The 24,295-nt window shown below is 49.7% G+C and overlaps 6 protein-coding genes across 6 annotated transcripts; 2 read left to right on the top strand and 4 right to left on the bottom strand.

Annotated features, from left to right (window-relative positions):
• Nucleotides 1–6,962: 6,962 nt before the first annotated feature.
• POX_a00955 (Casein kinase II subunit beta-1) lies at nucleotides 6,963–8,087 on the bottom strand (the record flags this gene model as incomplete). Its single annotated transcript, XM_050109886.1, has 1 exon — nucleotides 6,963–8,087. One exon carries the CDS (start codon nucleotides 8,085–8,087, stop codon nucleotides 6,963–6,965), a length of 1,125 nt encoding a protein of 374 aa, XP_049973654.1.
• Nucleotides 8,088–9,033: 946 nt separating this feature from the next.
• POX_a00954 (uncharacterized protein) lies at nucleotides 9,034–14,363 on the bottom strand (the record flags this gene model as incomplete). The annotated part of the gene is made up of 6 exons (XM_050109885.1): nucleotides 9,034–10,005; nucleotides 10,069–10,320; nucleotides 10,395–11,130; nucleotides 11,192–12,004; nucleotides 12,656–14,047; nucleotides 14,146–14,363. The coding sequence occupies 6 exons, from the start codon at nucleotides 14,361–14,363 to the stop codon at nucleotides 9,034–9,036; spliced, it is 4,383 nt and encodes a 1,460-aa protein (XP_049973653.1).
• A 1,651-nt stretch (nucleotides 14,364–16,014) lies between these two features.
• POX_a00953 (uncharacterized protein) lies at nucleotides 16,015–17,273 on the top strand (the record flags this gene model as incomplete). Its single annotated transcript, XM_050109884.1, has 2 exons — nucleotides 16,015–16,328; nucleotides 16,457–17,273. The coding sequence occupies 2 exons, from the start codon at nucleotides 16,015–16,017 to the stop codon at nucleotides 17,271–17,273; spliced, it is 1,131 nt and encodes a 376-aa protein (XP_049973652.1).
• A 991-nt stretch (nucleotides 17,274–18,264) lies between these two features.
• POX_a00952 (uncharacterized protein) lies at nucleotides 18,265–19,630 on the bottom strand (the record flags this gene model as incomplete). Its single annotated transcript, XM_050109883.1, has 5 exons — nucleotides 18,265–18,305; nucleotides 18,371–18,608; nucleotides 18,727–19,076; nucleotides 19,146–19,500; nucleotides 19,586–19,630. 5 exons carry the CDS (start codon nucleotides 19,628–19,630, stop codon nucleotides 18,265–18,267), a joined length of 1,029 nt encoding a protein of 342 aa, XP_049973651.1.
• Nucleotides 19,631–20,466: 836 nt separating this feature from the next.
• Nucleotides 20,467–21,126, top strand: POX_a00951 (uncharacterized protein; the record flags this gene model as incomplete). Its single annotated transcript, XM_050109882.1, has 1 exon — nucleotides 20,467–21,126. One exon carries the CDS (start codon nucleotides 20,467–20,469, stop codon nucleotides 21,124–21,126), a length of 660 nt encoding a protein of 219 aa, XP_049973650.1.
• Nucleotides 21,127–21,545: 419 nt separating this feature from the next.
• POX_a00950 (General amino acid permease AGP2) lies at nucleotides 21,546–24,047 on the bottom strand (the record flags this gene model as incomplete). Its single annotated transcript, XM_050109881.1, has 6 exons — nucleotides 21,546–21,926; nucleotides 21,997–22,732; nucleotides 22,799–23,021; nucleotides 23,240–23,242; nucleotides 23,309–23,475; nucleotides 23,710–24,047. The coding sequence occupies 6 exons, from the start codon at nucleotides 24,045–24,047 to the stop codon at nucleotides 21,546–21,548; spliced, it is 1,848 nt and encodes a 615-aa protein (XP_049973649.1).
• Between the last annotated feature and the right edge of the window lie 248 nt (nucleotides 24,048–24,295).

Below are 24,295 nucleotides of genomic sequence, written 5' to 3'. Positions count from 1 at the left end.
GAGGGGGACACCAAGTCCAGTGGCTTCGTAGCTTAGCAGTTGACCTGAGTACACGATGACTCGATATGACTCTCCTCCGGTAGATCGAACTAATCGTAGGGTCAACAGTTGGTCCAGTCCATCATCGATCGCCCACGATCACAGAGTCTGGCACAAAAGATATGCCGGTGTTCTGTATTTGTCCAATCTAGGCGAGAGGGATTGTGTCCTACGACTAGTGTGCCCGCAACTAAGTCCAAAGAAGCATAGGTTGGCGATGTGGGCGGATGGGCTACCCGCTCAACCTGCACCTGCACTGCACGGTAGATGGTCGAGTCAAATCCGCCTCCTCTTCCTGTTCCTCCTCTTCTTCCTCATCCTCCCCACCCCCTCGTCCGTGAGTCCGTGAATCCCGTCCGTCCGTGACTGATTGTGGCTCCATGCAGCGGATAACTCTTGGGGGGGGGGCGAGGGTCTATTGTCAAACTACGCGATGAGGCACCATGCAGATTCAGCGGCTGCTATTCTCCACCGAGACTGTTTATGGGCGCGACGCCGTGGGGGCGGAATGCTGGTCGGTGCGGTCCGTTTGGAGAGTTTTCAGTGGACGGTGATTGTTCCATGTTGATCAGACTAAAATCAAACCCCCGCAGCGGAATCAGAGCCGCCTGGAAAATTCCATGCCCCCCTCTCCCGGAGTAAAAAAAAAAAAAAAAAAAAAAGAAAAGAAAAGAAAAACGAAAAAAAGGTTCGAATTGCACGAGGGCGACGTAAATAATGCATCGGCGGAGAAGGCCAACGTGCCAGCCTGTTGGGCCCGGGAGTGTGAAGAGTGCAAGGCGAGCGGGTCGGGCCCAAGCTCGGCTTTTGGATGTCGCCTCTCCCCTTTTTGTCCTTTTTTCTTTTTTTCCGTTTCGACGAATGAAGATGAGGGATCAAGGAATTCGATTCAACCGGAGGTGCAGTGGTGGATATTTCACATCGTGCGTGTCTATACCGTGGGACCGTACAGCATGTGCGTTTATGTTTTGGGAGACCCTTGCAGCCTAACTGTTCTTCACGGGGGTATCACCTGACCCAGATAGAGTCACGGACGTGTCATCTCTTCCAGACCCTCGAAAATGAGTGGTGTCTATCCTTTCTTCATTTCTCTATGCTGTAGGATCGAAGGAATGCTTTTCTTGAGACGCTCCTTGAGCATGGCTTCTTTACCACAGCTGGACTGGGCGGGAGCTAAACGGAACTGATGAATTCATGTCATTCATCCTTTGCCCCCCTCTCTCTCTCGGGGAATGCCCCCGAGAGAAGCGTGGCGCCAGTGCCTTGGCGACGAATCGTAATGTCCCAACACAGAGGGTGTGGCTCGCTGAGGGACTTTTGGTCAGGCAGGTTAGAAGAGCTGCATGTTGGTCCTTTCGAGTCAATACGGGGGGGCGTCTAGCTCGGTGGGTGCAGGATTGCACTCGGATCACACGGAGCGCTCGACTCTCCGTATTTCTCTGTGCGGGCTCGTATCCCCGTTTCTATGGAGAGGAGCTTGAATACCACGATATTCAACCACATTCCGTCTACTTGAAACATCGTGAATAGAAACAAGAAGCTACCAGTCGCTCCCTCATATCCGGCGTCGTGGTTTTTCCTCCAGAGAGGCTTCAAATCATACAATCCATGTGCAGATCTACCTCCCACACGAGTCCTTCTGCAGTTTAAAGACACGAGCCCTCTCGATCCGGTAAGGCAGGATGGAGAATACTTTGATGGTTGTGCAGGCTGCCAACCTGACAGATTTGCATGCTGCATTATCGGCACATCAGACGCCTTGCGGAATATTTCAAGTCCAGGTGTGAGGGGGATAAACAATCTCCTACCTATCAATCCGATTGTTTCCCACCTTTACCTACCAATGTGCATGGTGTTCTGTCCGACCCACAGAATATTCATACATGAATATACCAAGCCCTTTTCCAGTCAAACAACAATTGGCCAATGCTCTCTCTGCAGATCATTCCCTAAGTTATGAGGATTTTCCTAACACGGATACTCTTCGATCACATGTGTCGAGTCGAGCCGAGTATCAAATCACGTCTGTGTGTCGAATTCTTGTCTGATCATGGTACTAATTGAAATCTTGAAGAGTCCGATCTCGCTGAATCTTCACCGAACACAAGCAGAGGGTCCATCGTTCGACACCTATTCACCTAAGCGAGGGGGTCCAAACTCGGAACCTTATTTGACGAACTCTTGGCTGTCGAAAATGGCGCTCTTTATGTGTGTGGTTTATATAGTTGGGGGGTGGAGGTGATGAAAGAGACAGTTCAAAGTCGACCAGACAAAATGATGCTCGGAGAAAAAGCGTCTGTGTACGTTGAATCGAGAGGGATCTCTCCTGGGTTTGCGGGGACGGTTGATTAATCATGACTTGATTGTCGTCCCTCACAAGATATGTTGATGTTTTGCACTTCGTCAATTTAAACATTCGCGCTATTGGAACATTTGTAATCATCCATAATTGGGGTCATAGTGAGGTTTCGTTCGCGTATACTCGTGTTGCACTCTCGAGAGCTTCCGCATGTTTGTACTCTGAAATATATCCACCTTGAACGTGGCTTGCAAGCTTCCCAATCCTCATTAAGACTCGAAAATCTCGCAAGGTTTTGAACATATCGATGCCCCGAGCCTGGGAACCAAGCTTGAGATGGACCGTGAATGGTGGGAAAATTGGGAGCTTTCTCTCGGAGCTGCATGATTTTCTCAGGTCCTGGTCCTGATCAACCACATGGGACGCGGTGTGCTCCTCGAGGAAACCTTTAAATGGGTCTCCCTTGCTTTTGGATTTAAGAATATCCCAAGCAAGATCGTTTTCAAACTTTCATCTTGTGAGTTGCTCATTTGCGAAAATGAATTGTGTTGGGATTCTTTCTGTTAAATTGGCGACTTTGAGGCTATGCCATGATGACGAGATTCTAGGCGTGAACTGCAAGTTCAATGAACAGCTCATATTCGTCTATAATTCTAGGGGAGCAGTTTGTAAATTGCACCGAGGCATGATTTATCTGTGGAATTCTCACATGATTGAACAGTGGGATTTGAAGCTACATGCATTCTTAGTATGGTCTTTGATTTAGATTATTCAAATCCAATGCTATATGAGTATTTTCGAAAGCATGATCCTTATGACATGATTGTGTCTACACAAAAAGCCGCTTAAATACTGCGAGCGGCAATATTGCTCAAGGCTGGATTGACCACTTTTTGTTTCCCCTGAAGCTCCCAGGTTTTTTCATGCTGAGTCCTTTACGAGATGAAACTAGATTAGCCCTGGGCTATCATAAGAGAGATCTGACTAGAAGCGGGAAATATCTAAGCCATAATAGTATTCAACGCAAGTGTCACTTGAAACTACCAGGCGGAGAGGCAAGTAGCTTGAGATATGCAAAGTCCATGGATCGCAAAATATAGCAAGCGCCATTATTGAGGTAAAATATTGACCAGAAACCTTAAGCTTAAGAGTTTCTATGTAACGGTATCATCTGCTATTTAAAAAGACTTACCTGTTTATATAATTCGAGTGAAAGTTGCCCATTTACTTCTGGTAAACTGTGGTCTTTTCTTCTAGCAGAGTTCGTCCAGTTCAGAGAACACAATTAATTGACATTGACCTCCAGAACACACGGTGTGATCTCTGAAGAGTCATCAAGTGCATCAAATGAAAGTATGGCATCGAGCCATATTCTGTACGTCAGACTTTGTACTACCTGATGAATCGTGTCCAAGCTTGACTCACCAGAGAAGCAATGCACAGGCCTGGAGAGGATTATATATGATTGAATACGGCAATTCTAGAACTTAGGGTATATTAATTGTCTCTCTTCAGTTTTGGTGTATTGGACTGCCTCTATCAACTCTGCTAGATTTTCTCAAGATCCACTTGTGATGTGAATGTGTATACTCGAGTCTCAACAATCGACCGTCTACAGCATTTTCAGCAAATCATTTTCCAAAGACGAGGCTCCATGAACTACTTAAACACTGATGGGACTATATTGACAGCCTTGCAGGTTCAGATTCGTAAAATAGCACCAACTGCTTCTCCTATTTTCGCGCGAAAATAATGCAATCCAGCATTTCATACACTACAATCTGCGCTCTCTGGATTTAGGCCCGACTCGGCGCAGTTGTCTGATCGAGTCTATCTGTTTGAACTGAAATCCACACCATTTTTGGCAAGATATCGCATTAGTCTAGGGAAATGGAGCACGATTTGATTTATCCTTAGCATCATCTTCTTAGCCCAAGTACATAGCAGGGCCGTTGACAAAAGGGGGGCAGACATGCTAGGTGCTTTTCTTTGGCTTCCAAATGAGCTCGTAACCGTGCACAAGTACACACATATCTAAGATCAAAATATGGCCTGGAGAAGAATCTGAGCCGTATATTGAACTGTTCCGGTCCGGCAAAAAATTACTTCCTTCTTTCCAGACATGCTCGCATCGCAAAGATCACTCCAGGCTAGCTAGGGATGATCCAAGATCTGCAATCTATCAACTATATCAAAGGAAAAAAAGAAAAGAAAAATAGTACAATAAATCAATAAATCAATCTCATATCTTTCTAAAACCAGTCTGTCAAAATCTAGCCCCCCCCCCCCCCTATCCTCATCAAGTCTCTCTTCATTCCAGTCCCCATCCAGCCACGGACCCGCATCGCACTGTCAGATCTATGATTCAAGATCTGCATTTTCCACATCGCTCATCCACCTCACACTATTCTTCAGCCCTACCTATCCATACTAGTGAGCATGAATTTTTCAGGGTATGAGAATGTATCTTTCTCGAAAATGTCTATAGACTTGCATCGGCGTCGCCGTTAGCGGCTTCCCCCCCCCCCGGTAGTCACACACGAGATCACGACACGGCTAATGCACGAGGAAAGAGACAAGCGGCAGATCTGCTGCGAGGGAGGCAGCAAAGTCTCGCTGCAGGGTATTTTTGGCACTTTTGGTTCTGTCTTTTTTTTGGCAGCCCCGGTCGACTTTGCGCCATACGAGAAGATCACCTCATTTTTGTGCCCTAGTAGTAGGTGGTGAGTGGTTGAGTGTCTCTCTTTCTCTGTGTGTGTAAGCGTATGATTTGAATCAAAATTATGGCAGGTACGATGAGGACTGAGATGAGAAGTTTATTTCATTCTATTATATCTTATTACGATGCAAAAAAGAAATCTGAGTACTAGTGTAATGGTCTTGATAGTGGGGGGATCAACACGAGAACCAGAAATCAAAAAGGGAGATCAGGGTGCAAGGGGTTCAAGGTTGAACGCCAAGAGTTCCCGTCGGCGACTCCGTGACTGCAGCAAAGCTTGAATTATGTTTTTTGTTCTCTTCTGCATGAACGTTGGAAAGGCAATGATGGTGATTGATGCAGGATCTCGTTTGAGGTACTAAAGTGAGGGTGGAGAAAGTTGGGAGTCGAAAGGACGTGCAGGGACTGCCTCCACTGGTCTGCAGTAGTGATTTTTTTCAACTGTACGTACCTTTTTTTCTATGGGACATTTTTTCTTTTACTTGATCACGACTTAGGTGATATTTTTGTTTCAAAATTTTCATTGCGCATTTGGATGGATGCATATGTTGATTGAGTTGATATTCTCGTGTCAGGCTCGAGTTTGGATATATTGTGAGAGATACTTGGTAGGCACAAGGTCTGGGCCCATGACTCAGGATTTGTAATCGGGCCCAATGACCTTAAGTTGTAGCCACCTGCAGTACCTTTGCTATGCTATGGTATGCTAATACCGTGATCTGCGTTTCACATGAGGGTCGGCGCTGGATGAACTGTAGTACGGCGTAGAGTCCAGATAGTAATAGAGCGGAATTATTGCAACGGTAGCAGTAAACCCCCTAGGTAGAAACCCCAGTGTAGATGCAACATACCAGGTCCTTGGAGAACATGGTAAATCATTATCTCGAGAAAACTCCACTCATATGTACTTAGGCACTGCTTAAATAGGAGTTTCACGGACGAAAAACGGGGTCGGGGAAAACTCGGCTGCATCCCAGCTCGGCATTGCTCACCATCAAAGAAATACCACTTCAACTTGAATCAGAAGTAGATTGAAAAGCTGGTGGAAGCAAGCGTTGATAAAAGGGGCGTTGAGGATTTCTATGACCGGATATGACAATAGATCAAATCTCCCGGGAGCTATGCGTTGTTGACAAGAACAAGTCCTGGGATTGTCACCTTTATTCAGGAAGGAGGAGACTTGCACGGGAAAAAACGAATGGTCACATTCATCTTGTGTGTATGACATCCGATCAGGCAGATTGTGTCCCTTGCAGCAGATGTTAAGATATTTAAGAGTGACAATAACTCCGAAGCCTTGTGCTATGCTCCCAGTGGTTTCACGCGCTGCTAAAGCCATAGAATCCTTCTATCGTCCTGTGGACACGTGATTTGGATAGACTGAGAGTAATGTGGAAGAGGACTAGGGTGGAAAAGGATTCATGATCAAGTATTCATCTGCCGCAAGTGAGATTCGGTTGATTTCCTTCCAACAAATTTAAATCTTCAGCTTTCAAAATCAAGACTCCGTTTCCAGTCAACCTGAATATTTCAAAAAAAAAACACAGGTCGTCCTCCTCATTCAACCGGAAATATTAGGAGTCGAGGGAATCAAGAAGAGACGACCGGCAAGGAGAGGTAAGGAGTAGGGGAAAAAAAAGAAAGGGTCTGTCATCATCGTTATCAAACTCCGTCTGCTTGCTTGAACAAACACATACTTGCATCCAGAACCCCCACACCTAGAAAACTCAACAGTCGAGACCACATGCGCGAGCGCGTACTTTGCGCAGAAGACAGAATCATACCGAGGGGCCACGATCCTCCAGAACACAAAGGATACTCGCTCAATTGTCCCATGCCGAATCACATTCAACGCACACACCTTTAGTCACCAATCCTGGACATCAAAAACACCATTCCCTCTGCTCAACCAATCTCAGTGCTCTGCACGCTCATCTGGTCCGAAGGAGCCGTCTGGCTGGGCGTCTGTCGTCGACGGCGCATGGGGGCCTTTTTTCGATTCGCGATTGCCGCTTCTTGTGATTGTTCAGCATTCATTTCCATATCACCATCATTGTCAGCCTCACGTTCGCGTGCCTCATTCTCCCTCACTTCATGATCCCGTTCCGCGGCATAGAGCTCGTAATTGCGAGCTTCATCCACCTCAAAGATATCCCTTGGCTTCATACGAAGCCACTTCATCCGCGGGCCGACGCGCGACACCTCGGAAACCTTGAATCCGTAGATCTTTGGGTCGTAGATCTTTCCGCGCCCGAGACCAGGACAGAAGTTGGAGGTATGCATGCCGTTGATCTCGGCCGGCTGTTCTTCGGGGGTGGGGGGTTCGTTGAGGAATTGTGCGCTGGCAGGTGTGGATGAGGAGCGACCGGCAGCAGCCAGAGGACCGTCGAGGCGTGGGCCGACGCTGAGATCGGGGAAAGTCATAAAGAAAAGACATCCAAAGGTGGTGCCAAAAAAGGCACCATCGACAGAGTGGAACCGGCTGTTGGGTGGGGTGTAGATGTCCAAACAGCCTGGGCAGAAGAGCTTGACGGTTTCTTGGCCAGGAGTGTCGGATCGGCCCACGGGGAGGACCTTGCACCCACCGCAATTCACGCGCGGACACACTCCAAAGTGTTGCATTTCGTACTTTTCAAGCATCTGTTGAATACCAGGCCGCGAGGTGATGTATCGCTGGTGGATCAACCCATACAGCAGCTCTGCAGAGCTCTCGATAACACTCAAGTCGCTCGCCACACGTGTATGCCGACGATCGCCGGCCCTCCGGTACGCCAGAGGTCGCTCATCACCCAGGATCTCGTCCTCATCTTCCTCTTCCTCTTCTTCTTCCTCCTCCTCCTCATCATCTTCCGGTTCCACATCCAGAATCATCTCCAATGCCTCCTTGTACATGGGCACTTGAGACTGCAATCCAGTCAGATTGAAATCATCCTCGATGAAATCCTCCGAGACCTCTGCAAAGAACTCATGGCCCATGAGCGAGCAAAAGGAGGAGATCCACGACTCCGGGGCGCCCTCTGACGACGACATATCGAATGAGGCGGACACGGACGACGAAAGGGTAGATTCAGAAAGTTGACTCAAATCCAGCCTGTCCAGGCCGTCGGCCAACGCCGAACCAGTCTCTCTCGACACGTTGCCGAGATTGTCCACAGACAATCGGGAAAATTGGACAAGGACGAAGCCGCTTCGTCACACGAGGGGAAAAAAATTGGGCGAGGCGGGGAGGTTGGGCAGGTCGGAACAGACGACAGTCAAAAGGATCAGCGACGGCTACGTGCAGTCGGAGCAAGCAAATGCTTGGTTCAATGTGCAATTGATGACACTTTGTGGTGACAACAATGTTGATTTGAATCGTCAATTTAGCCAAAAGGATGCTTGGCCGGCCAGTCGAGAAGGGAAGAGGGGGTGCGATCGAGGCTGGAGTTTAGGTGGGGAAGCTAAACGGTCATCGCAATTTGCGGGAGGGGTGAAGGTTGTGCGAACAAAGTCGAGAACACACAGCTCACAGTCTAGCCCCACAAGCCGCTGGTCAGCTTCATTTGCAGACTGATCGGGGCCAAGGGTGGGAGTAGTCAAGGGCACACCTACAAAGTAAAGGGTTGGTAGAAGAGGCTCGTGAGGCGAAGATTTTCGTCCGATCGGGGAGGTCAAGTCGACGGTTGGTGAGTGTTGGGACGTATAGTCACGTGAAGCTAAACGGCCGTTCACATGCGGATGTTTTGATGGCGCTAGGCGAGTGCTGAAGGAACTGGCGATTCACCACCTTCTCAAGACTACTGTAGTGGGTTTCGTGCGTCGCGCAATCAACGTGCAAATCTTGAGAAAATTCAGTACCTTTGAGACCTCATCGACTGAACGACATATCCCTTCTCCTGAGGGAAGAATAAGCATGAAACATGCATTATCATGGTATCATTTGACATAGACCTAGCATAACAACAAGGACCATCAAGACCTGAAAGAGACGGGCATCCTAGAATAGGTCACGAATAACACGAGAAAATTCCTCCTCGCCTCCCAGAATACCCGAAAGCCCTTCCCCTGTGTTACGCATGTCACCATCACCACCATGGAACCCATTGATACTGTTGGCACTGCCGCCATGATCCGGAGCAAAATGGCCAAAGGCCCCAACCGCCTCGAAAATATTCGTCAACTCATGTGACATCTGGAGACCATTTAATGGACTGTTGCCCAGCTCCTGGGCTCCACTCATCTGCCCATACATGGACAAATCTTCGATGGGATGGCCCGCAAGCCCGGCCATCGCCACGGCTGCCGTGGAATGAGGATCGTTTCCATCCGAGCCAAAGGGACGAGCCAAGACTCCCAATCTCTCCCCAATCTTGCGGAGTCCCTTGATAGTGTTCCAGAGCCGCCTCGAAACATAGGACTTTGTGCTGAACCCGTTCACCAGGTCCAAAGCCATGTAGAACTCATCTCGAACCTGTCGGTTGAAGTCGTGGGGAGCGTGACATACGGCAAGAAACAGCACTGCCAATGCAGCAACGAGGAAATAGTTGAAGGTGATCTGCTGAGTACGGTAAATGTCGGACATTTGGTTGAGACGTGCCAAAACTCGCACGGTGTCTTTGGCCACATCGACGACCGTCTGTGCATGTCCGCGGTCTTCCAAGATACTCGCCGCGGAGTGTAGCACCGGTCGGTAGATGAGAATTCGTAATTGGTTCATCCGCAGATAGAGTAAGACTCTCAGACGTCTCTGTCCTCGGCTTGCAGGCTCTCCGTCTTTGGGCGACTCCACCGGATAGAATTTCAATTCGTCGGGGACCTGCTTGTACCATTGCAGGACCTGATAGTCCAAATATCCGATACTATCGCGTCTGATGTCCGTCGTACCTTCAGAACCCAATCCGGAGTACCAGATTTTGGAGCCGATGCGATTGTACGAGATCATGCATTTCAGATAAAGGAGGGATGAGTCCTGTGAGAAGGGTTGTCAGCAAGTGAATGTTGCAATGCAATACCAGCCCCTGGCGGCACGTACGGGTTCTGGGAGGTTTGAATCCACATCTTCATCTTGAATTACAAATGGTAATCCTGTCCCCAGACTCCAACGACGGTCCAGGCTGTACACGGACCAGAAAAGCCGCACCACATCATTCCGCTGGTTCTCGTCGGGGAAAGATTTCATCAGGGCATCTCGGCGATGGAGACCCATTTCCAAACACATCCGAGCTGCGAGGCCAATGATGCGATACGCCATGGCGTCATCGTCGGTGTGGAAATGATAAGTTGCCTGTAACTCGAATGATCAGCATAAAATCGGACAAAAGGAGGGGAGGAGATGGATTCTCAGGAGCTATTTCTCACCACAAAGCAAAAGAGCTTGATAGTTTTGATGTCATGAGGCTCCCATAATCTTGATTCAATGACAGGCTTGACAGAAAGAAATAGGCGTTGACCAAGGTCACTTCGACCGCCCCCTTCCACAACCAAGGTCACGGCAAGGATCAGTTTCAACAAAAGGGTGTTGTCATCATGAAGACCATCCGAGCCTGGTAAGCCTCTTTGGGCAAACCCTGTTCTCGTGGCAGCTTCTATGAACGTGTACAAAAGATTGGCCTGGGCAATGACGGTCTTAATATCCACCACCGGATACATCATTCCGATTTCTTCTTCGTAGACTTGACATAGCCGTACGGCCTCTTCTCGGCGGATTGTCCATATCGGATCTTTCGTGGGATGTATCGTCGGGACCAGTTGGCTCATTCGTGGAGGCGGTGGAGAGCCCACGGGCGTGACGTGGGCGGTCGTCATATTGTCGCCGATGCCGTCGTCGGCTGGGTTGATGCCCATGTTCTGCAAGCTACTTTTGGCAACATCAAAATTGAACGCGGAACTTGTAGGACCGTGGAATCGCGGATGTTGAGGTTGGGTCTTTGGCGCAGCGCCGGGCAAGGTGGGAAAGACCGGCTGAGCGATGTCATCAAAGACGGGCGTTGCTTCAAAAGTCGGCTTCTGGGCTCTCAGCTCGTTCAAACTCGATAAAATGCCATGGACTTGTTCCTGTAGAGATGTAATCTGGGAGGTGATGGTCCGAAATTCGCTGGTGAATGAGATTAGTTCCGATACTTTGATGACCAACAGTGGGGTGTAGGGGAGCTTACTCCGACTCCTTGAAATTGTTGTTACAGCAGTTTGGAGCATATCGGCCTGGGACGGTGTCAGCGTCGAGTTTCGGAATTGTAGCCGTTGGACTGTAGTGGGCTGGTTCCGCAGCCACCAAACGCCAACCTGTCCTGGGACTACCATCACACTGTGGGGAGCGGCTCACATTCCAGGTTGAGATGACCGCATCGCTGGCACGGAACTTGTCCATTACACTTGATCTTGCGACGTTTGCATTCATTACTATAGAATCAGCGGCGATCGTCAGCGGTGATCTCACGCCGTTGCTCTCCTCCCCCTTCCCCCCATCCCGTAAAAGAGGAGACAGCGGAAACCGACCAGCTTGTTGGCAAGTCGGAGCATAGTCGTAGGCCATGCTATTCCTGACTGACTGCGTCTCAGCTGAGAGCGGAGCAGAGCGGTCGGAAACAACGAGCAACGTGGTTTGCTTGTTGGTGAAAGTCGTGGGGGGGGGGGACCACCAAATCATACCATGCGATGGAAATATAACGATTCCGCTTTGCGCGCGTGTGTGTTCCGTTGCCTGGTTCCGCTTTCCTCTTGGCCGTTTCGGCAGCCAACGAGCTCTCTCGATCTCCAGAGCCCGATCGCGGTGTGGATTTTTCCACTTGAGGTGATTCCGAGGCCATCGTGGCACAAAAGGCCGGTTGGGGTTGTCTGACACGCGCGAGGAAAGACGGGATACGCAAGCAATCCAAGTGCGGAGAGATTCCTCGCGGGGCTCTCCGTTTCCCCGGATTTCAGCTGACTCATCGTGGTGATTCCACTCGGCGTCCCGACGGGTCTCCTGACTGTGTGAGCTCGTTGCGGAATTGGCTCTTGTTCGATTGCTCGTTTGGCTGGTCACATCGACTCGAGCTTGAAGACACCGTCAAGCGTGCTACATGAGCGTCTCCTCAACTGAAACAAGGTCAAAAAACAATAGGTACATCTACGTTCTTTCTGGTACTCAGAGAAAGGTTGGCGCATAATGAGGCCCGAAACGGTACCTAGGTGCAAAGAAATCTGACGACAGTTTATTTTCTCAATCTGGATCGCGTTGATATTAAATTTCCCAAATATGAGAGCATCCATAGATTGTGTCAAAAAGATTGAATAACAGAACCCAATATCGCGAATAGCACGTTTCAGTGCTGAAGGATTCGGCGACTTTGCGACAGAATCCACTCCTTCCCGTTCACTAAAGCAGACACCAATTGATGGTGCTTCTGGGGGTGTGTCCGCAACCATGCGAGCGCTGTCACGAGTCCAAGTAGAAGAGACACTTTTGTGGTTTTGCGGAGCAGGTGAAGAATCCTGCCTTTGCGGGTTCTTCTGGCCACCCAATCACTCCAAACAGGGAAGGTACACCGATACCAGTAATGAACTTGCGAGTATCTGGGTAAGGTTGGATGAGCATCTCGCATGATTTGAGGGGGGCTTGACAGAAGATGGTTACTCACGGATACGTCGACGAATTCCATCCATCAGCGGTGCTATACCAACTAGAGCAGATACCGCGGCGGAAAACGGTCTTTTGTAGTTGATCTTGAATCTGCTTCGTCCATGCTTTCTCTGCACTCTCTTTGACCTCCCATGAGCTGATTTGGCCATTCAAGATGGGCTTGATGAATTTCAGTGAGTAATTGACCGCATTTTCTGTGGCAAAGATGACACTGGTGTGGCCGGTAGCGGTATTGGGACCGAAGATGATGAAAAGATTGGGGCAGTGGTCCATGGCGATGCCAAGATACGCCTGAGCACCCCCTCGCTCTGTCCACAGCTCTTGCATCTCTTTATTTCCCTTGCCGATGACTTTCAGCGGGTGAAGCCACTGATTCGTCTCGAATCCATTGCCCAGCAAGATCACGTCCGCTGGGATCTCGTGTTCCTCGCCCTCTGTCTCCTTGCCCGGAGGGTAAGCTTGGCCTGGTCCGATCGTGACGCTCTTTGCGTGCACCCGGGTCAGCGGTTGAGTGGTCAGTGTGACTTTGGGGGAGTGAAGACTGCGGTACCAAGTTCCATCAATGATGCGGCGCTTGCTTCCAAGCGTGTAGTTGGGGGTCAACACGTCGTGATACTGCTTGGGAGCCACCTTGCGCATGTGATCCAAAAACTGCTTCTCGAGCTCCGGTTTCTTTTTCCGCCCATAGGAGCTTTCTGTGAACATGGAGAAGAAGGTCTCTTCAAAAGCCAAGAAGAGGTAGTTGCGTAGCAGTTGGGACAGTCCGGGCACGTAGGTGAGGATGGATGGCATCCATCTCTCCCAGTATTCCAGGAGATGAGGGGGCAAGAGGTCGGGTTGCACCCATGGAGCCGTGCGCATGATCTGCGTGATAGAACGGACTTTGGCCTCGGGTTTGACCAGCTCGGGAACGACCTGAGCAGCGCTACAGCCTGAGCCCAGCATGATCACATTTTTGTCTTTCAGATCCACATCGCTGTTCCACCGAGCTGTGTGGATGATTTCTCCTTCAAAGTCTTCCACGCCCGGTATGTTCTTGGGCCAGGTCTTGGGTTCGACCAGGCCACCGACCCCACTCACGACGACTTTGGCACGAACAATCTCGCTCTTGACATAGACGCTGCGCGGACCCTCTTTCAGGACCAGCTGTTCTCGATCAGAAGAGGAGAGATCCCCCATGCCGGGCACCAAGTGAGACAGCAGCACCTCCCACTCTTCATCCTCTTCGATCCACCGAAGCTCGCGAACATCGGTGTGGAACTGGATTTTGTCGACAATCTGATACTCCTCACAGACATCGGCCAGATATTGAGCAATCTCCGGGCCCGACGGATGAACGGTGGACCAATTCTTCTTAGTTGCGAATGAGAAAGAATAGAGTAATGCAGGACTAATTCTCAACCGTTAGACATGGGGTTTTTTTTTCTTTTCACCTCCAATATTTCTGATCAGCGCAGTTGCGCGCCTCTGAAATTCTCGGAGACATACATATCGCAAGCGACACCGGGATATCGATTAATCCACCAGGTTCCCCCGATTCCCGACTGACGTTCAAAGATGCGAAATTGGTCAGTTCCCAGGGCCTTCTTCAGCCGACACCCCATGGCGATTCCGGATTCTCCAGCGCCCACAATGAGCACTGGATAGTATGTAAGAGCATCCTTGCCATAGGCTTGGCGCTTGTGGATTCTGGCAACGGAGGGCATTTCTGTGACGATTCCTTGACCGACGTTTAGGTGTTTGCCCAAGAGTGCTTAGGGAGAGCAGTCGGGTAGCCAGTGGACAGGGAGCGTCACACAAGCGGCAGAAGCCCAGGAGACAGAAAGAAAAAGAGAGAGGGGGGAGGGAGGGGGAGGGAGTGGGCGAGTGTGTATAAAAGGGTGCCAGAACTGACGGGGCTACGGTAGGTAGAAATACGGCCTACGAGAGTGGATCGCTACACGTATGACCAAAGAGCTTAAATGAGCAAACGCAAGTATGTCTCACCATCGGACAGCGGTGGGAGAACAAAGAACAATACGGAGCTGAGGACGTCAAGACTGGTCGCGACCATGTGACGACAAGACTCTATTCGCCGTGGAGGATGAGGGGAATGTGTGACAACCTCGGCCCGCGTAGCTTTGCAGATGCACTGTGATTCAAGCAGGCTCCAGGCTCAACCATTTGATCACTAGGCTTCCCAAGTCGACAGCTGGAAAACTGCAGTGCGCATTGGGTGGTAACTTGAGTCCAGAACACAAGCGCAGTTCCACGTTCTCGCTCTCTCTCTCTCTCTCTCTCTCTCTCTCTCTCTTATCTCTCCATAACGCCCCGGCGCCACAAGTGCAGGATGAGCATGCAGCGACCACTGCAAAAAAAAAAAAAAAAGAAAAAGAAAAAGAAAGAAAGAAAGAAAGAAAAAAAAAGAGAGGAACTGACTTGGTGACAGAGTGTGTCTTTCAGCCCGCCACTTCGCGCTTGAGATGGATCTACAGCGAGTCGTTAGATTGCGGAGCGCAGGATGGCTCCGATTCGCTTAAAACGCATTAGGCCGAGTGGTGACGGAAATGGTTTCCTGCGCTTTCGATGCCCAAAAAGAAAACACAACTTCCTCGAGTCGCGTGGGTAATTCCTCATGATTGATCCAAGTCCAAATGTTCTTTACGGATGCAAAAACTCCGGTCCATTCCAATGAAAGGCCTCCAGCAGTAGTATGGACTGAAGTCGAGATGTTGGCCCCTAAGCAGCGTAAGTGAAGTTCCAGCCTTTCATCAGCTGCCCCTTAGTTCGGTCAGGATCAACAAGAATGGAGTCGGTTCCACCGGTTCCCATATCCGAGGAACGGCTGAGCGCTCACCATAATCATTAGCGTAAGAATAGCGTGCAAACGTGTTGTGTTGTCTGATTCGGCGTCGCCGAACATCGAACACATAATGAGCATAAGCTATCCTGATTCACTGGATACTCGGTAAATAGGTAAAATCTCTGCCCACGTAGTATTTGCCCCCCCTCGTACGACCGGGTGTGATGCCGCAATAGCATGTCCTCGGGGACATCGTAGCATATGACTCTGTCGAGTCATATCCTGTCTCTCCCGCATGAACCTCAGAGGACCAGGCGCAGTCGCTTCACCCTTACAACGCAGAGTCGCTTTGCTATTAGACGCCATGGCCTCACGTTTATTCAGGAGAGGACTTTCACTCACCACATTCATATACCTCGATTTCTATTTCATGGTCTCGACATGGGACAAATAGTGTCCCAGTCCGATCTTTGCCCGCTGTTGTCATAGAAATCCTGTTCTTTCTCTTCCGTCTGGATACAAGAACCACATTATTCATCTGCAAAGCCCATAGCGATGCGGAATGAATTGCCACCATGGAGCACGGCAATTCTGCCATGGTCCATGCTCGCCATAAGCGAGCTCTACTGGACGGCGTGTCATGTGACGAATTACACGAGAAGCTAGAGATCATCCCAAATACGAGCTACCCCAAAATACCCTTTCAACCTTCACGAAGTCATTCCCCAAAACAAAGGTTCCGAGACCTGGCACCTCCCGGAGAACCGACAACAGGAGAACAACAAAAGAGTGGCGGGTTGACACAACTTGCTCTCTCCATTGAAACGGGCCGAGCCCGCGTGGATGTGGACCCGCTCTGGATCGATGTCGCTGCCACCCAGCCATGCGGGTCAATCCGACCGCATGATTTCCAGCCCATGAGCTCGTTATGTATCTCACCCGCGCATGTTGTGGACAGCCCAGCACAATCTGCATGAAACCACAGGCACGGCGATGCGGTAGGCTGGCCTCGGATAGATTCCTCCGACGGCCGGTCATTGGTGGCTTGCAAAACGGCTTTTCCGCCTGCAAAACATTCCATTCATCAACGCCCGATCGATACCGGCCGCTCGAAGCACTTGCAGCCTTCGATATCGACGCGTTTCGAGCACTCTACTTCAAACCGGAAAAGCCCGCGGTCTTGCCACGTGCCCACTTTCAGGATATTCCCGCCTTCCAGAAATGGTTCGTAGGCAATGACCTTTCAATGATCGCGAGAGATCGGCCGGCTGCTCGATTGAACCTGGACTATCTTCAGAGATACGCTCAGAGCGCCGACGTACCCGTCGAACTCACAGAATTATCTCGGACCTCCATCAAAGGGACTGCACATGACGAAGGCTCCCAGACCGCCCCGGATCGGACAGTCGACGCGGTGAGCTTCCAAAGAGCGTATATGCCGCTCTCTCTCTTCCTGGAGTGGATGCGCGAAGCGGACCCGACTTGTCAAACGACACGACTCTATCTCGCACAGTGTCAGCTCTTTGATCTGCCAGCCGTGCTCCGGGATGATATCCACCCTCCGGACCTCGTCACCAAGGCTGGCAGGGGCGACATTTACGACACAAATATCTGGATCGGCCACCCCCCAACCTACACCCCGCTCCACCGTGACCCTAATCCGAATCTATTTGTTCAGCTAGCGGGTCGAAAAGTGGTCCGACTTCTTGCGCCGACGGCTGGCCAGGCGTTGTTCTCTTCGGTCCGTGGGCAACTCGGTCAGAGTGGAGGAAAAGATGCAGCTGTCTTTCGGCGAGGAGATGATGCAGGGTCAGGAACGGGCGCTCTTGGATGAGAGAGTCTGGGGAGATTCGGCTTTGTCCGCGGTAGATGAGTCGAGCGCCTATGAGGCGTGTTTGGAAGCCGGGGATGGGTTATTCATTCCAAAGGGCTGGTGGCACAGTATCAAGGGAGTTGGCGATGGAGTTTACAGCCTCGGTGAGTCTTTTTTTTTGACGCCCATGACGTGCTAATGTGGTGACAATTGGTTTTTTTTTGACGGGGCTCGATCATCTGACAAGCAATCTTTTAGGTCAACTGGTGGTTTCGATAGGGATTAAGTGGATATGACTGCGTTCCTAGAACACAGATCAATACGAAAAGAAACCAGTCCATTCATCGAAATGTGGAATGCAGTCAAATAGACTGGTTCATTCTTACACGCCTCTTTGACAACGTGACTCAGGCTCTCTCTTGGATTCTCAAAGCCCTCGGTATCCCGAGTACCTTGTGTGGTGGCAGACTTGTAAGCAGGATACTCCTTTTTTTCAATACCACAGCCACCATCACCCGCCAAATATTCGTGTCACAAGATACCATTACCACCAGCTTCTCCGTCCGCAATGTCCGCAAGCAAAAAAAACATCCACAAGTAGTACTGGTAGCAGATGGTGACGCAATCATCTGCCGAATTTCAAAGAATGATGTCAAAAGCCATGATTTCCCGGTCATTCTTACACTACCAACGGGCAAACTGCATTCGAGAGGTATGTGCAAGGCTGCCAATGATCGAGATTTGATTCTCAGTCTCAAATAGAAAACAAGTAATAAAAAATAAAATTGGATTGGCCGGTCTGAAATCGGCTTACAAAGTGGCAATACGTTACTACGTACGTACTGCCCGACTTCCTAATTTCTTGACGATTCATCAACCACCAAGTTTGAGAAACGGATGTTCCATCAGTTCCCGAGCTGACTTTCTCTTCTCCGAAGCCAAGTGAGCATATCCGCGAACAAACGACAGAAATTGCTGTTGATCCCTCTTTTCGAGGAACGAATTGTATCTTTTAACGTTCTGGACGGATCAATTCATTATAGCAAAATTGGCCTTGAATATAATCAGCATGTCACTCTGTATCAAGGTATCAAGATGCGAAATAACAGTCAACTGACCTTTTGCGTTGAAGAATGGGCCACCAAAAAACTCTTGAGCATTATTGCAGAGTGCTCCAGTGTCATTCGTGACAGACTCGGGCCAGTTGTGCTCTGACATCGCTTTGGATTTAGCGAGCAGGGCTTCAGGTGGAGAACCGACTAAAGAAATCATTTCGGCGTGTGACTTTGCATCGTATTGGCCGTTTGTATTGTGTACCTGCTGAAACAACGCCTTATTCCCGAGGATGTTCCACAACTGACCGAAGATAATCATTAGCCTTGATACCAAGTCACTGATTGTAGATGAAAATGGGGGAACTCAAAAAAAGCCGATCGGGTTGCGGGTCGGCCTGCGAATAGGTATAGAATCTTACTAGCACGCCAAAATTCCAGATATCTGCCTTGGAATCCCAACCACAGCCCAGGATTACCTCTGAGGCACGGTAATAGTCCGGTTGGATAGGGTAGATGCCTAGTTGCTCTCCTGCTATCCCGTTTCGGGGACATAGTTTATCGAGTCTGGCTGCGAGACCGAAATCGGCCAGTTTAGGAATCATATTCTTGATGTGGTTTGCGTCAAGGGGACCAAAATCATTATAGCAGCGGTAGATGTGCCGGCCGCTCTCGTTATCAACCTTGTATTGCATCGGTTGTCGTCGTTGAATAAAATCGGTCAAAATGCTTTCATTTTCGAAGTTTATCAGAATATTTCCAAGCTTGAGATCTAGCAAATAGGTCAAGTCTTTGAATTCCAGATGAAATACCGGGCAAGCTTGATGCATCAGGCACTCACCTGTGTGGACAGCTTTGCACTCTGAGTGAAGATAATTGAGACCAACGAGGAGAAAATAGATATAGGCCTTTGCAATAGGGAGAGGAATCTTGCGATCAACGAAGCGAGTCTGAAAGATCCAGAGTGGCTCTCTCATCGGCTCGTACACAAGACACAGATGCTTTCCTTCTGGACCAGATACTTCAAAGTCATCCATGCACGTGCGGAGAATTACGCGGTCACGATGCGCGGAATGTTGCTTTGTAATATGATTTTCAAATTCCTTCTCATGAAGAGCATCGTCAGCGTTATTAATGTTGATTATCTTGAGGGCCACTGTTTTTTCGAGTTGCCATTTGAATTTTGGTTGTGAAGACTGGAGTTAGTTTGAAGTACTCGGGTCAAAATAGAGCATGAGCGTATGGATCCTCTGTAGTTGCTAGTATAGTGTGAGTAGATACCTGGATATGTCCCGGGCTAGCCACACGGTCGACTGTGATCCCCATCCAATTTTGACAAGTAGTTGGAATTTCTTGGCAAGTACCTCACCGGGTTTTGCTGGGTAAAAAGTCCCTGAATTGTAGCCATGACAGATCTCTTCGTCGACAAGCTCCTGCTGAGGGATTGGCGGTTCCGAGTTGGACGGGAACTGCCACAGTGACTTTTTGGCAAAGGAGAATATTGTACGCCTCGAGGTCAAGGCCAACCGTTGAAGATGCGAAATTTGGTCACCCAGGTGTCTGATAGTGCTCCAGGGTAATCAAGCATTCAACACAGGGGAGGGTTGGAAGCTAAGCTCAGCATTCCCCAGATGCTTCCAACCCATCCGAGATCTGGCAGGTGAACCATGACTAAGCGGCAAACATCACCTCGATTGGACTGGGTAGTGTTTTGGAAATTGTGTTCCATTCATTCATGTATTCCCTGTGCATTTTGATTGTCACCTTGCTTCATCTGTAGATGGCGGCATGATGTAGAGAGTGACCCGTCCAAAGTGATGGGTGGATGAGCGACCATTCCAGCGCCGATTACAAAAGTCCTCAACTTCTAGGTTTGAGCAAGGTTGATACTTTCTATACTCAAGAGTAAGGATCGTCACATAGGGCAGAATAGAGCTTTTCGGGAGGAGAAACTGTCCTGTCATCAACATGTATAGACCAGATGAGATGGAAAGATCTCCGCGTGGCTTCCAGAACCATCTCGACTCCACCTTTACCCCCCATCGGCTCTCTTCTACCGAACAATTCATCGACCCGCTCGCGCTCCTCGCCAGCATCTCCTCTCCCCAAAAGCCACCTCTTCTTTTTTTTTTCCCCTTCTCTCCTTTCTCCCGAGCTCAAGCATGCAGTTATCACGAACAGCTTACCGCGCCGCACTCTTTCATCTCAGTGTGAACCCCGTTTTCGTTCGCGCATCCATCCAGCCCACCTGGTCATTGAGTTCCAACACTGCGCACTTGACACACTCAGTCGGCTCCACATCAACCTTTACCTCGTCCTCGTCCTCGCGACTCTACAGCATCCTCTTCCCCGAGTGCATCGCCGACAACACAAAAAAGAACAACAAGACTCTTATTCCACACCACACCATGTCCACATCAAGTACCACGGGCAATCCAACCTCCCCATCCGCGCCCCAGGACGCGTCCGACTCACCGCATCAGCACCAAGACCAACTATCTCCATCCCAAACTCGAGAACCTGTCTCACAATCCGACTCCGACGCACAGGTAGAGACACAGACGAAAAAGGAACCGTTGTATCTCCCGCCCTCGAGTGATGCAGATCACCAACAATCGGGCAACATTCGTCTAGATGTCAATTCCGACAGCGGCGTCACGCTAGATCATCTTGGACCCATGGTCGTCAATGTTGATGGGTCGTTGTCGCGAATCGGGAATTGGGCGCAGATGGCGGAGATTGAGCGGAAGAATACGTTACGGATTATCGGGAAGAGGAATAAGGAGAGGTTGGCCAAGTTGAGGGCCGCTGAGGGGCAGTAAAGTTGGTGGGTGAGGCGGGAGTGTTGTAGTCTTTCTCCTGTTGGGATCTTGAGTGGAGAAAGGTGAAAGTCTTGGTCGTTTGTACGCTTTGAGTTGATGTGTATATCTACAGTGGATGCATGCTCATCTTTTGGATTCATGTTTTGAAGCGCTAGTTTTGATCTTATTGGGAGGAAATGGGTCGTCTTTCATTACGAATAAGGATTCAAGTTTCTGATAATATTCACCACGCCCATGAGGATTGCTGGGGCCTGATGACACACGAATGGGAAAGGAAAAAGCTGCGGTCCACGTATCATGGTCATTCGAACAACAGGTTGACAAATTTATGGACAACGCTCCTGGGGGAAGGAAAAAAAAAGCAATAAGTCAGCTGCGGTCGTTTTCATTTTGTAAGCAGGAAAGACGAAAAAAGATACTCACTTAGGCGGCGTGGGCACATAGTCCCGTGTATAATCTTCAATTTCCGCCACACCAGAAATCAAATCTACCTCTTCTGGCTTGAGGAATTTGGTTTGATGGAAGATTTTCCAACCAAAGTACAAAATCGGGAACACTCCGATCATGGTGTAGGAGAACAAGAATGTAGGGACAGACCAATTACCCGGCAAGAAGACAGTGTAACCACCGACAAAAGCCATCACTGTAGTTGCTGTGCAAGCCACATAGGCGATATAGGGCTGGAACCAGCTCCGGTAGGGCAGAGTCGATCGTGAAATACCCTGTGTATCGAGCGCCTTTTTAAAGCGAATATAGGTGAACGTACACACGGAGAAGTTGATGAGTTGGGACGCAGTGACCTGGACAAGTGTCAAAAGATCCGACTTTGAGCATTCACCGGGCCAACATTCAAGTTATGTCTTGACTCACCAGATTAACAAACCAGGCCAGCACCACGGATGCGCCATTCGACACTTGAAGGAAGCTTAGCAACGCAATCAACAAGACCACGGCGACGCAGTAAATGGGGACACCCTTTTTGGTGCATTTGGTGAGGATTTGAGGGGCCTTGCCCTCCAAGGCAAGACCATAGAGACTGCGACTGGCGCAGTAGACATAACTGTTGCCCGCACTAAATGCGGCGGTGAGCACAACGGCGTTGACAATATGTGGTAGTACAGGAATTCGCAGTCGATCCATCGAGATCACATATGGCGATGCAGCCGCGCCGGGCTTACCGTTCTCAAAGGCATCAGCCATGGTCGGATCGTTGTATGGGACAAGAATACCAACGCACAGCACGCCGAGCACGAAGAACGCCGTCAGTCGGTAGAAGACACCGTTGAACGCCTTTGGCAAGACGACACGAGGATTGATCGTCTCGCCGGCCGCCATGGAGACGTAGTCTGGCCCAGCAATAGTGAAACTGGCAGCGATCAGTGCCGACAAGAAGCCAAGGAATTTGCCCGTGTCGCCAGTTTTGTAGTACTCGTTGAAAGCACCGGGCTCGTTCCAATACCGGAAGCCAAATCGATCTCCAAGCGGGTTACCTCCGACCATGACGATGAAGGTGTAGAAGATGAGCCCAATGCTGAGGAGGACTTTTCCCAGGGAGAGCCAAAATTCGGCCTCGCCGTACCATTTGACCGCAAAAACATTGATAACTCTGCACAGAAGGAGATGAGTGAGCCAAAGGGCACTTGTGCGTGCGTTTCTTTTCCTAGAGACTTACGTGTAGAGCACAAGAATGATCACGTTCATTGCAGCAACCGGGATCACAGTCGTCCAGTATCTCACAATCAAGCTGATGGCGACAATTTCAAAGGGCACGAGAGCGGCTTCGAAGATGAAAAAGTTGTAGCCAGCTGCAACACCGAGCGCCTCATCGACGTACCGACCCGCGAATCGAATGAACGGTGAGGAGATGGGCAGATAAGTGACCATCTCGGCAAGACCTAGAGAAGGGGGTAAGCATGGTTCTTCCGCTCTGACTCTCCATTGGCTTCTGCTTTAGTGAGGTTTGAATTCCACCGCCAATATAAATTCCCGGATAGAAGAGTAGTTTCTTAGGCTTTGGGGACCTCCATGCAAGATTGTGGGCAGGGAAAAGCTTCTGTGACAAGCGTTGGGACTTGATGTGGGCTCGGACTGAAAGGTTGAGGAGGTTTCTTACAGACTGTGATGATTAGAATCACACAACTCCTACAAGAAGAAAATGTAAGACCTCGAGCTCAAACTCAACGTATGAGACGTTTTAGGGCATTCGGCAGCTTCATTCTGGGCCAGGTTGGGTATGTGATATCGTTCAGTTGCATGGGCTTCGGATGGGGAGTGGCGCAAATGGGAACGAGTATATCAGGCGATCTTTGGCCGTCTTCGGGGGCTGTCGCTCTATGCCTACTTGGCTTGCTATAGAGTCATAGTCGAATACGGGCGAATCATCCATTTGATTTCGAGAGCGACATGATGCTGCTCCGATCTCCTATTTGTTGATCTTTCGCATCGATCTGCCGTGCCCAATTTCAAGGCGGACATGGTTGACCATGTTCGCTGCGCAGTTTGTTGCATGCACTCGTGAACCCGACCCAGACGCAGGGACGTGGGGCAAAAAAAAGAGCAAGAGACACGCGAAGCAGCACTTACCAGATACCAAAGCCGAGCAACAAACTTGCTGGTCCACTAGTGCGGAGACTGTTCCCAATCTGCACATACAATGCTGTACCAATTGTGCCTCCAATGCCGATCAACTGTAGATGGCGCGGTTTCAACTTGCGTCGTGTATGATCATCACTCGCTTTCATGGAGCCATCATCAATTGACGAAGCTGCATTGCCCGCGACACCCTTGCCCACGACTACATCTTCCACGGTCGATGCTTTGTTGGGCTTGCTTTCGGGGTCGGGACCGTCCGAGGGTGACTCGGTGCGCTGTATCGAGGCAACGATGGGAGAATGAGCGCCGAGATCTTTCCCGTGCGACATATTGACGGTCAACTCCTCAATTCGTTCTTGCAGAGCAGAGACCTGATCTGATCAGCCGGGATTCACAGAGCACAACAAATGGGCGAAGAGCAGAGATCGGAGGGGTTGAAAGAGATGGGAAAAATCAATGGCCCAATTGCAAAATCATTCCAAACTGGGAAAGTCAGTCACGACACGCGGAAAAAAAATCATTTCACCCCTCCTGGTCCTCCGCTTTCTGTTTCTTCTTGTTCTCCTCCACCCACTTG

The sequence above is a fragment of the Penicillium oxalicum genome, chromosome I (genome assembly GCF_001723175.1).
Source record: "Penicillium oxalicum strain HP7-1 chromosome I, whole genome shotgun sequence".
In the NCBI taxonomy this organism is placed as follows: Eukaryota; Fungi; Ascomycota; class Eurotiomycetes; order Eurotiales; family Aspergillaceae; genus Penicillium; species Penicillium oxalicum.
This window is presented reverse-complemented; position numbering and strand designations above follow the sequence as displayed.